The sequence below is a fragment of the Anoplopoma fimbria genome, chromosome 10 (genome assembly GCF_027596085.1).
Source record: "Anoplopoma fimbria isolate UVic2021 breed Golden Eagle Sablefish chromosome 10, Afim_UVic_2022, whole genome shotgun sequence".
NCBI classification, from domain to species: domain Eukaryota; kingdom Metazoa; phylum Chordata; class Actinopteri; order Perciformes; family Anoplopomatidae; genus Anoplopoma; species Anoplopoma fimbria.
The window spans coordinates 20,612,741-20,626,330 of NC_072458.1; the positions used below are offsets into that span (position 1 = coordinate 20,612,741).

At 40.9% G+C, this 13,590-nt stretch overlaps 1 protein-coding gene across 1 annotated transcript; it reads right to left on the reverse strand.

The window, feature by feature from the left end:
- Positions 1-627: 627 nt before the first annotated feature.
- On the reverse strand, positions 628-13,339 carry fndc5b (fibronectin type III domain containing 5b). Its single transcript, XM_054606521.1, has 5 exons — positions 13,273-13,339; positions 10,130-10,248; positions 8,354-8,552; positions 3,849-3,938; positions 628-767 (listed from the first exon to the last, which is right to left on the reverse strand). Exons 1-5 carry the CDS (start codon positions 13,337-13,339, stop codon positions 628-630), a joined length of 615 nt encoding a protein of 204 aa, XP_054462496.1.
- Between the last annotated feature and the right edge of the window lie 251 nt (positions 13,340-13,590).

Sequence of the window (13,590 nt, forward strand, 5' to 3'; positions counted from 1 at the left end):
TCAGGGTCTGCAGGAAACACATTTACTGAGCTTGATGAGAGATAAAGGACAGTAAGAGTTAAGACATTGTGAGGACTGGAAACAAAAGTACTTACCAGGCCAAAAATCTAAATATAAAAGTGTTTGTTTTGTGTTACTTGCAAATCTTCTCTGTTAGCTAAACCACATCCCCCATAGCTACTGTTGCTACACTTGCTTTACTTTCCATTTTAGCTCTGCAGACACTGCAGTATAATGGCGGCAGATTTACTAATCAAAATTAGTGTTCCTGATTTTGATTAGTAAATCTGAGTTCCTGATTTGAGACAGAGAGATAAAAGCCGGCTTCTCAATTCAACTCTAGCGTACTTATTGTTTCCAGCGGACTCCTTTATAAACTAGAAGCCTATGACAGAGTGTACAATATGTTCTTTGTTTTCCACCTTTAGGTTGTTGCAGAAGGATGCTAACAACATGATGGAAAAGAAGGAAAAAAAAAAGCTTAGAACTACATAAAGAACAAAAAACTACATATAATAAAGTTGATAACGTTATTACATAAGATGACAGTAAATCAAGATCTCCAGTTCCTCACCTGTCCTGAGGTTCGAGGAGTTGGTTATTGCACTAGGCTCTGCAGGGCTGGTCTCAGACGTTGCTGCGCAGTAGCCCCCCCTGTGGGTGCTCCGGAGTACTGCACTCTGAGGAGTTCTTGGCTTTGTCCTTGTTGTTGTTGGGCTCGTTGTCTTTAATGATGTCATACTGACGACAAAAGAGAACGATCACCCCTGGGAAACAAATGCACGTGATAATTAGTTGTTATAATAATAATGTCTCTCTTTATGCTTTGTTTTGCTCTCCTCCACGCTGAGGTCAGAGGTCAATATAAGCTGTTGGAACAGTAATCCTGGAATCTCTTTTTTTATTTGAAGCTTTAATTGAGGTTTTTGAATTAATCTTTGAATGTCTGTAGTAATATTGTAAGTTATCATGCTTTGTGTTATAGTGGTTGTATAAATGTACTTCATGGTGCTGTTAGATTGCTGCTAGTGCCCCACGTTAATACAGGTGCATTCGGGAGAGAAGTTTTCAACCACAGTGAAAATGTCGTTTTTGAAAAGCTAAACAGCAACATATATGAACTGAAGCAGAGTATTTTGTGAGATAAAAACATGTTGTGATTGTAAGGAATCGTTTGATATAGATAGTATCAATCTTCCCATCTAACCATTCGCAAGAGAGTGATAAGCGTGTCTCCAAAAATGACACAGTATTCCTTTAAAGATCAGAAATAAAAGAGCCTTATATCAAAGCTTCTTGGCTATAAAATCCCCACATTAATCACACATTTTTTCAAATTCAATCTCAACTTTTCACATAGACAATATATCTTAAATTGTACTGAGAATAATGTTTAATGACAACTGAGGAAACTTCCTCTGCTGATGAGGGTCATCAGATATGACCAGAAGCCCCCGAACATGCAAGTTGGTGGATATTGGAAGGAAATAGATTTGCAAATTTCAGTTTTTGCATTAAACACTGTAAATATGCTGTCAAGCTTGTAAAATAAGCTTTTAAAGCTACTTGTTTTACAATCCTCCCTTTATAATGCTTCTTTATTTTTCACTTACTTACATTTTTATTTGGTTTCTAGCCCTGTAAAACTATAAATATTTCTAACAAGCAACACGTTTTTCACAATAACAGGTGGAAGAAGTGATGCTGTGTAGCAACATTATCTCCATTCATTCAACTGTCTTTGATGTGTCAATAAAGCAGACCAACCTGAAGTGAGAGAAACAGAGAACACGGTGAAACGTACAGACAGAGATATGAACTCGATGACAAGATAGCCGTGTGAGGCCAGCCTTCAGTCACAAAGATTAAAAACATGGCACAGGAGAGGTAGATGCTGAGAGTGATAGAGAACAAGCAGGGGGAAAAAGAAGAAAGAGAATAATTCATGGCGGCGGTGGCGGAGCAGCGTGTGGAGGCGAGGAGGAATGTGGTCTGAACGGGCTTCAGTCTGTTCTGCTTATGTCAGACTGAGCTCATCTGATCACTGCAATACCAAAGGGCAAGGTGGGATATGTCACTGTGATATCCCCCAGCATGCCCACCAGGCCCAATTAAAGGCCGAAGAATGAAATTCGCTTTTGTTTTATCATCCTGCCCTTGTTTTTCCTCTTTTCAAGACTCGGCTTTTCACTTTTGTCCCTCCCTCTTCAACTCTCTTTGAATCTCAGCCTCTTATAATCTCACGGGTAATCGCAGAGGGAGATTCAAGCCGCTTGCTGTTAATGTATATGCAATACAGTATTTGGGCCGTATTTGTATCTCATTACACTTGGTGAAGTGGGTTAGGAAGGAGTATTTATAGCTGTGTGCTTCTGTAAAACAATGCTGAGTAGTACAGAGTTAATGAGTGGGAGACTTCAATAGGAAGCAGCCAAAGTCTTGTAATAAAATATAAAACAACAGTTCATTCTTTGTTGTAATGATGGAAATGTGACATGGCAAATGGCCATACTTGTATGTGAAGTCCTGGAATAAAGTATACTTACTATGTTTCATATTAAGGACCTTTGCAAAAAAAGTTAACTTTTATGCTTAGTTTTCCCTCTCTGAATGGCATGAATATATTCTCTATAGCAGTGGTTCTCAACCTTTTTTCAGTGATGGACCCCCTGTGAAATATTTTTTTAGCCAAGTACCAGTGCAAAGCATTTTAGGTTGAAAAAAAGATGTAATACTAAGTGCTGTCTGATTTATTAAACTGTCAACACTGACGATTGCATTGTTGCATTAAATTCAGTTGAACTTACACTTATATTTTATTGAATATTTATTAAATAACAATTTTTAAAGGATTTTTGAATGGATGCTAATTTTAAATATATTTTTTAAAAATCTCACGTACCCCCTGGAGTGCCTTCACGTACCCCCATTTGAGAACCACTGCTCTATACTATGTGAGTCAGAGCTTCTGCAGTGGTAAAAGTATTTGCCTTGAAATCCGTTGAGTTCATGGGATTTATTCAGTTTACTGACAGTATTTGCTGGTTTGAGGGCTAAAGTTCAACTTCATTAAATGTTTTATGATTAAAACACCTCTTCCTCTTCCATTACAATCTTGGCTTGCCATACTTGCCGTAACTCTGATTCTTATGATGTTTGTGCCTTTGAAATTTGGCACTTGAGTCAAACACTGTATTTCTAGCAGGAGATATGGAAAAGTGCATAAGTATATACTTTGAAGTACTGCCCCAAAACAACCAATTGTGCTCTTTTTTTTCATTTTCAAGGGCCAGTAAAGAAATATATTACATATGCTTATGCATTTAAGTCATTTCATTCTGTTATATACCGTTTGGTCTGTGCTCCTAACAAATTTCATGGCTCTAAGAGTTAAATTCTTTAAGATATTGAACCCTAAAAATGGCTCCCCGTCAAAAACGTTTTTTTGGGGGGCAAATATCCCAAAATTCCCAGTGGCTAAAAAAATATGCAGTTCTCAAAGTTCAGTGCAAATATTTTCTTTTGTTGTCATACAGCATTTGAATAAAGTTTGAACAAAGCTAAAATGCAAACAAACCTTCATTTGATTTGACCCTTCTGCTTTGCATGAACGGATGTACAAAATTTAAACCTTCATTTAATGCTTTCGGGTCACATAAAAAAAAGTATTTAATCATCTGAAAGCACTGCAGGGCACAAAACAGTCATCACAGAGGGAGAGATGACTCCACTGCCGTTGTGTTTGTCTCTTCACAGACCCTCAGTCAGAGAGCTTATTTGCCCCAAAGACAGTGTTTCCCCTACAAGGTCCGAGGTGATAAATGTGCGTTGCTGAAGAGGAAGATTACCTGCCCACATGATGAGCACCACTACAATGATGATGAGCTCTCCAGCTCTCAGCTGAGCAGCCTGACCAACCTCCTCCATCGTCACCTCGTCTGGAGAGAGACACACACACACACACACACACACACACACACACACACACACACACACACACACACACACACACACACACACACACACACACACACACACACACACATAGAGAGTCAACAAAGTGCCACACTGCGATTCATTGTCCCAGAGAGAGGATGTGAAATTGCCATCACTCTGAAAAGTCTGCAGGGATAGATAAAAGAATAAAAGCGGGGCAGACGGGAGAGCGGTGAGGCCGCCCGGTGTAAATTTACCACTCTGGTCATTGTGATTAAAGTTAAGTGAGAGCAGAGGTCTACAGAGACAGAGAGAGCTGGACCCCAGACCCCATCACTCACTGTGTTTCTCCTGCTGACAGGACTCTGGCAGCTGCAGCATTTCACCAGTCACAGGGTTAAAGGTTTGAACAGTCAACCTCTCACTCTTTGTGCAGCCAACAGCAGATCTGGTGCTACCGTACTTTTTCCCCTGGTCAAACCGGTGAATTCCCTGTCAAAGTGCTGTGTGGTATCAAAGGGGTTGCATGATTCACTGTCACTTAGATGTCTTTACTTAGCTTTTTTAAGGGGGGTCTCCAGAGCTAGTTGAAGGGGTTTGACTTTGAAACTATAAAACAGTAAATACAGCATTATTTTACTAGAACTGCTTACTGCTGCAGTTTAAGGAATTGCCACAGCCAATAAAATCTCAATGCAATAAAATACCCATTTTGCAGTAAAATATATGTATAAAATGGTGAGACATTTCATTTTGTTCTTACATTTGGAAGTAAGGAAACGTGAGTTAATTACTGTAATTTAGTCAACTGGAAAATAATGTTTTTATGGATACATGGCACATTAATCATGATTGGCACAGCCTTCTTGATGAACCCAAGCAGATAATTCTCACACATAACACCAGGAGAGCAGCAACATTAAAAGTCAACATCCAAGCTGCAGCTCAAGAACACCAACAAACCACTGCAGCATTTCAAAGAGTCTAAATGTTTGCTTTCATTTTGAAGTATAATCAAGCTGCAGGTTCTTTTCCAAAAGTAAGAAAACCTCATTCAAAGTCACATTTGCCCATTTGTTTTAGAATATTGACAGTAAACCACAAGAACACACTTTATTTAGAGACAGAAGACAGACTGGGTCGATCCTGCCCGTCGTGTATCAGAACAAGTCCAGAACAACGGAGCTCCCGTGGTCAGGCTTGCTCTCAAGTCTCTTGTTACCATGGTGATCATTCTGGCTCGACAGGCGGGAGTAGAAAGTTAGTAATGGCAAATTACATGTTTCTGTTGTGAGGGCAGACCTCTGAATACGATAAGCTCGGGTTGGTGGGTTTGACATGAATCTGTGAGTCGACGTCTACGTCTATCAGATATGGAGGCTGAACACTGAACCTTCAGATGGCTGGAGAAAGCAGCAGAGCGCTGATTAAGGGTTTAAAGTCAGGAGTACAATCAGCATGGTGGCTTTAAGGACAGACTAGGCAAGGAGGTGCTTACATAGCACACAACCACATACGACTCCCAGTTACCCCAAAGTTAACTTACTCCCATAGTGCTAACATTTACCACCAGTATGCCTATATTCTGGAGTCGCCTAGTTTCAATGTGTGAACTGTGCAGCTGAGGTTGGGACTTCTGGAGAGCTGTTTGCAGTCACAGAGGCTAAGCTAACTGCTGATGGTTAGTTAATCCACAAAGTCTCATTTATCTCTAAAAGTGTTAAATGCAAAAGATGTGACATGTGGGTGTGGATCATTTAAAGTTGTTTAAAGGCACCTTTGATGAAGCCGGACTGAATAACAAAAGTAACGTAATGAGTCAATGTTTCTGCATACAACAGTTTGAATACCTTACAAAAAGTTAGGTGTTTCCTACGTTTTCTTGCAAAGTATAGCAACACGACTGATCAGTGTGGCTGTGCAAGTCCCTGCTGCATTTGAACAACAAAACTAACTGGTTAAGTAGTTTTGTAGTTTTGGTTTAGGAAAAGATTGTGGTTTGGGTTCAAATAACTCCAGAATTCGGTACAGAAGTTACTTGATGAATAAGTACAAGAAAATCCAATACATTAGGTCTCTTTCACTCCTATTAACAAGTGTGTAAACAGTTTGGTCATGATTGGAAATGATTGTAGAGCCAAAGCATCTGTTCTTTGTTCTATGTAGCATACATCAAGCCAAACCAATAATCTACCATTTCAGTGTAATACAGAGCACCCTGGTTGTGCTGGGAATCTTCCACACTCTACAGTACTCTACAGTACGTGAATACTGGAAGCAGGCTGCTGCTGCTGCTGCCGCACCACTCTCAGAGATAAATTAAAGGTTGAAACCGTTCCGACAGTGAGGAGCCGCCGTAATATTTCACTGCTGTCAGAGATTGATTTACAAAACTGCAGACTTTGCAGCTCCTTGTAAAAAAAAAGTAATTACACCTAAACGCCAGACATCACAGATTTTCTTACATTATCAAAACTCCAGTGCAATATTTTTGCTGTCATTGGATATGAGCCTCAGACAGGTCAACAGACAGATAGGAACGCAGACAGTGGAGTTTTGTGTTGCATTGCGCCTGCAGATACTAACGGGTGTCTGGCTGATTAATACCTGCTTAGAAGGGGGGGGAGCAATAATGGCTGAGAGATTTAATCAGGACAGCTAATGAATGCTTCCATAAACACACATACACACACTGTTTGCACAGCTGGAACTTCAGTCAAAGTCTGAGAAAACAAAACGAGTCCGCCCCTCGACATCAAGACGAATTGTACCGCTAAACACCTACGCAAAATACAGCTGCTGGGACATATGTATTGGTATAGTATCGAGCCTTAAAATCATATTTGCATGAACAATGTTTTATTATATTCACACTGAAGGTAGGGAGTGTTGGAGAAAAAGAAAAGGAAAATCTTTCCCCTTTCCCGACCGTTGCATTTAATAGCCAATCGTGATTCATAATCTTTCGCCTGCTGACCAAACGATCTCTCACTACCACCCCAACTTACTGCGTCCTCTCCTATGATACTGCAGAAGTTACTTGTGACAATTACAGCTCTAAATCAAAAAATAAGATGCTAAGTTAGTCCAGCCGATGCAACCAGCAAACAGCACGGAGGGAGTGAGATTTATCACCGAAACAAAATGCAAATCCTCCTCACAAGAAGTCTCTTCATCAAACACACGTCATTACCTGCACATAGCCTACATTAGCGACATTTGCATATTAATGACTAAATAAACTGTGACATACACAACAGTAGCAGCGGCAGCAAGAATAATATCAGTTGGCACTTTAGCTGTTAGAATAAAGTGCAGACTGTTGATTTTTTTTTAATTATTATTCTTTATAAAAAAAAGTGAATAGTTCCTGTTGGTGCCCTATGCACCGGGTAGCCAAACTGCACTCTGGGTAATGACAGCCGCTGGGAATCTGAACGACTAGAGTAGCAGGTGTTCTTTCCTGTAATAACTGTGAAGAATATGAGCAATCCTATGCATGCCAAGGTAACGTTATGCATTTTAAATTTACATTGCATGCCATAAAAATGACTTGACGTGCCCCCCCCTCCTCATGAATAACAAACGGTCCCTAATGTCCACTTTTTCTGTTATCACCTTGCTTCTGCTGAGCATTCAGCATTTACCGTGTCCCTCTGAAGCAGCTGCTCTTGGCGCCGTAACTGGGTCGGATATGATAAAATTGGAAGTACAGCGAGTCGCTCCAGATAACAGCAGCCTCTTCATTCGAGAATTAGAACGGCCCATTGTATGGGAGGTGGAGTGGGGGGGTTCTCACAAAGACAGCCTGCCTTTGATTTGTATCAGATTGTCAAATAACCATTTGCTTTGTCGTGATGAAGCATAGAAATGCAATTAAAACAGTACTCTGCGGGGTTATTGCCTCTGGTGAAAAGATGCTATTAAAATATGTGTGGTTATGTTCAGGTACATGTGTAGATATATGTGTGTGAATTTACGGTTTGTTTACTCTCTCTGAGTGTTCCTGTGTCATGTAATGTTTGTAGCATGTGCTGTGCAGAAGTGAAAACTCGCTCTGTTGATGTCATGCTCATCAATGTTTCAGGCTTTTGGCTGTTTTCACCCTCGAAAAATAAAAATGCATGACTTTTTGCAATTGTGTTCATCACTTTAAGGGTTTTTGACAGCTCAGAAAACGTTTCCAGTAACAATAAGTGAAGATAGAATTCTGGACAAATGAGCTGCTTATTAAGCGCCAGTGTTTCTCTCAGTAAGTAAAAAAGAAACCACAGAGGGTTTGTGCTTTGAATTGTATTTTTTAAATTGATTTTACACCCAGAGTTGTATAGATTTTGTGAATTTACTCATTTAAAACACAGATAAATTCCTTGACAACCAAGTAAAAATTGAAAAAGAATGTGATATTGTCCCTTACCTGGGCTCTTGGACGCCATCTTCTCCGACTCTTTGGGCGTTCTGAAGAGGACCGGCTCGCTGGGCGGGCTGCTGCCTCCCATGCTGATGCTCTGAACGTGAACGATGTACTCCGTGTCCTCGTCCAGATCCCACAGTGCACAGGAGCGCGTGGTGGTGTTCACTTCCTGGATGAACCGCAGCATGCGGACGTCCTTCTTCTGCAGAGGAAGCGAGGAACAGAAAGGGCAGAGGAAGAGAAAATCAGGTTCCAGGAGACTCGATGTAATGTGATACTTTATTGATCCCTGCAGGGGAATTCTCTTTCCTTTGGCATCAGCTCAGCGTAGAAGGTGCAGATCAGGGTTAAACTGCTGCATCAAGCCACCGTCTGATATTTTATAAGCGCAAATTACTGTGGCGTTCGATTCTACATGTTTCTGAAGTTATTCCAACAAACCAGGTACAGAATCCCGGGGGAACCACTGAGGACTTGTGCTTTCTTTGACATGAACGGATAATATTGCCCCAAAGTAGCAAAAATCTGCAATCAAACTCACTTTAACTGAAGTCACAAGTCCAGCTTGCTACTTCAAGGCACTATTAAAGACTGTTCTACTCCTTAAAGATTCCTTGGATCCATGATCTATCAAATGCAGATTTCTTCTGCTCTGATTTTCCTTCTGATGATCCCTCTTGAGAAAATCCAACAAGCTGCCCTCTGGTTAGGGCTGACATGGTGCAAAAGCAAACACGTTTCTCTTGCACAGTTGACAGTTAAAAGCTGAAATTAAGTCTCCGGGGTTTTGTCCTGCAATGTAATCAAGCTGTTAGAAACAGAGTGGCTCTCTGGCCGTGTGCGCTCTGATTGAAATGTACATTTGTATACGACTTGGACTGCTTGCTCAGGTCAATTGCTTCCTGCTAGATTAAGAGTAAATCTCTTAGCGGGCTTTTTTTATTTACCGGACAATTAAACAGGAGAATTTATTGACCTTTCTAAAAGTAGTTAATTTGAAAAGTAACTAAAGGCATAACAATTGGGCTGCAAAGAATTTGGCTTATCAGAACAGTCAGTAATAGTAACAAGAGTTAACTATTAATGGATTTATGCCACTCCTATTTGTATTCTTTGTTTTACTCTTATTTGGGGGATACGTTTTGGAACTCCAGTTCCCAGAGTACTTTGGGGGATGTAAGCAGGAAATATGATGTTGCCATGGATTCAGTAAGTTACTTTTTGGTGCTACAACTTGAGTCTTGAACTATTTCCTTTTGCCAATATTTGTTTGCTTTTTGGTGAATTGACAGCATTCCACTTGTGCTTAATGATCTATTAACAGATCCTTTTTGCAATGTACTCACGTATGTATAGACTACTATCACTGGGTGACTTTGATACTGAAGCAAACCTTAAAATGTGATCATTCTCAGGCAAGTTCTGGAGTTATGAGGAGCAGAATTTCTCTGTGTCTTCTAGGCAGATTTATGGACTTTAAAAAAATATTCTCGGAAAGTGTAAGTCACACTGAAATGTATCAAATGTGCCGTCTTTCATGTCTGTATATTCAGATTTGACAAAATTATGACTGAGAGGAGGAGAGGGCCACTGATGCTGCTGCAACCTTTGACCATGTTGGCAAGAACAGGCCCATGTTTGCATGCCAAACTACAGCTAACTTCCTGTTGTTTTTTAGATTTACCAGCATGCACCTGTCCCTTTAACCTCACGCCATTTATTCGCTTTATGTATCCCTCTTTAAAAACCTCTCTGTCCAAAGTTTCTCTCTACACTCACCTGTTGGGTGATGGCGAATCCAATGACGGGGTCCCCCTCCAAGATTTCCCACGTGACCATGGCAGAGTTTACCTCGATCTCTCTGATGGTCACATTGAGCGGAGCTGACAGCAGGGAGTCTGACACACACACACACACACACACACACACACACACACACACACACACACACACACACACACACACACACACACACACATGAAGCATGGCCAAAGGAAACAAATTCATTAAGAGAGACAGGTCATGAATATCCTGTTGTTGTAATACATAAAAAAGATATCACAAAATATCTTTCCCTCTCCATCACTTTCTCTCTCTCTGAACTCTCTCTCTCCTCTTGCTCTCTCTCGTCAATCGTCTCTTCTCCTCTTACAGATTAATCCCTCTGCTTTCATTATCACCAGGCCTAATTAACCACGCACAGGTCTCTCGGCGTTTCCCATCTCCCTCTCACCCGTCCTCGCTTTGTTGTTTCTCTCACACACACACATTTTCCCATCTTTACCTTCTCCTTTCTTTTTCGCTCTACTTTCTCCCACGCACATCTCATTAAAGTGTGACTCATGGGGATGTATTTCCATTTGGGCTAATAAAAAAAAAAAATCACATCCCAGAATACAATGTTTGATGATCAAAAAAGAATTGGTAGTGTGTGTGAGAGAAAGTGTGTATGTGTTTATGAGAGCTGAGACCAACACAAGGTCTTCTATGAACAGAGGCGGGGGTTGTATTTCCCATGAGCCTGCCTTGTAAAAAGCAAAAGACGAGTAAGACCTTGACATTACTAGAACACACACACACGCACCGGCTCGCATGCTTACACATTCACACACACAGACACACACACACACACACACACACACACACACACACACACACACACACACACACACACACACACACACACACACACACACACACACACACACACATGCATACAGGATTAGCATTAGAAGGTGATATTCTGTGCTATTGATACTGGAAATGGACAAGCACATAAACAAATTCAAGCTCATTCTTTTTTGTCTATAATTCCATCAGAGGAATTATGGGGAAACTAGGTTTAGCACGCTAATCACTTAAATTGCTCTTTAGATCCATGTCTGTCCAAAAATTACATCACTTGCCAATTTTATACTGTTAGACAATTGTGTGAAATAATAATTTATTAATTCAATTCTTAATGAGCATATGCATTCTTGAGTTAAGGCCAAAAATGTATTTTTTTAGGTGACCTTTGACCACCAAATTGCATCAGTTTATCCTTAAGTCCAGGTGGACGTATGTGCCAAAATCCTTACAGAGAGTTCCTGAGATATTGCTTTGACATGAATGGACAACATAAAACCCACAAGCCATAAAACATGATGCCTAATAGCATCTTTCCCTTTTTCCAGTTTTAACCATCCCCTCCAGGTGTGCGACGTGTCTTAAAGCAGCTGTAATCAATCATTTTAATGGATCACATGACCTCTTGGTGAGAGTAGTCGCCTCAGAAAACCCACAGATAATTATCACCAACAGTTTTCCACAGCTCCAAGGAGGATTTTAACATTTCAAAGGTGTGTGTGTGTGTGTGTGTGTGTGTGTGTCTGTGTGTGTGTGTGTGTGTGTGTGTGTGTGTGTCTGTGTATTTATCTTTGTTCCTCTCTGTTTACCCTCCACATTACAAACATGAACTCCTGTCTGTCACTTTTCTGCCAATTAGATTGTCAAATTGTCCCACCTGTGCAAATATTGAACATCAGGCCTCGGAACTTGTTCGCAGAGGCAAATACTAGCATTACAGGAAGAAGAACACAATTCATGTTTCTCTTCCCAAAGCTAAAACAATCACCAGAATATAGAAAACCGGAGTGTATCATTGTGTTGGCGAAAGTCACTTTTTGGGTTTTGGCCACATCTTCCATTGGCTCCAAAAGGCTCTGTGTGTGTTTGTCGATGCAGAGTGGATGGTGAGTTTTCTTTACGTACGTATGTGTGTGATACATTGCTACGAATCCCTGTTTGACTAGCTGTTTATCTTCCAGCACTGCACACACTCCCACACACACACACTCACACACACACACACAAAAACAATATCAAAGAGGGATATCTCATCCATTCTTAAGCCGTTTGCTGCCAACGAGCAGAAAATCTCAAAAACTCATAAAACTACATTCATCTCCAGCCCTCTGAAAGCCAAATATCAAATCTCCCGAGGATGAGATAAATCCCACGTGATCTTATCGCCAAGACTTGGGCTTCTCAAAGGACAATCTGTCATCTCTCAGCTTATCATCGGGACGCAATGTAACCAAGATCTTATGCTTGAGATGAACGTTCTCATTGAGTGTAAGCGGCTGCAGGTTAAAAATATGCAACACCATGAAAGATAGATGAGGTACCATATCCACCATGCATAACATGATTATTGTATGCTGCATGTTGGGCTTTCAATAGGAATATCTCATCCTCGTTTGATTTGATACTGTTTCATAACTCTTCAGGAAACGTATGGATGTTGATGCTGGAGGTTATTGGGCAGCGATAACAGTATTCTTTTGATTATTGTCTTGATTATTCGAGAAAGTGACATCGTCGAATGTCTTGTGTTGTCCAACAGGCAGTCCAAAAGCAAAATATATTCAGTTTACTATCATATATGACAAAGAAATGCAGCAAATCCTCACATTTGTGTAACTAGAGCAAGCAAATGTTTAGCATGTATTGCAGATACATTTACTGACTATCAACCAATCATTTATCTACCTTTTTTAGTGTGAGAGTTTTAACATCTTTTTTTTTTATAAATGAAGTGAATATTTGCAAATGTAAACATTCAGAGCTTTCTTAACCAACCACAGACTACAATAAAAGATGTGCTCACCGTTTCAAAAATGACTTATTTCTAGAAATATCTCCCAAACTGGGGAGGGAAACTTACATAAAGCACCACATCAGTCTTGATATAGAGTCTAACTTGTGTCAATCCATTTTTGTTGCCATTAAAAACGCCTTTGTTTCACGTTGATGCTGACACATCCACAACAATGTGTCATGTCAGGGATCTATATCTACATGCATCACATCAGACAGCTCTGGTCCAAGCAGAATAAACAAAGATTTGATCATCCAGCACATCATCCACTGAAACTCACCGGCGTTCACGGAGAGGAAGCCCAGCAGGAGCAGCTGCAGCACCGCAGACAATCCCGGTCCAGCCATCCTCCTGCTTCTTCTGGGGAGGCTTCACATCCTGCTCGGCCCATTCAGATCCATCCCATTGAACGGGAAGGAGCCGGCGACGATTTAGGCTCACCTGGACCTGGACGCTGCAGCAGAGAGCGCACAAGAGAGCGCACGACAGCGGCCAGAGGAGGAGGAGGAGGAGGAGGAGAGAGGAGGACGACAGCGGCCAGAGGAGGAGGAGGAGGAGGAGGAGGAGGAGGAGGATGAGGAGGAGGAGGGTGGAGAGG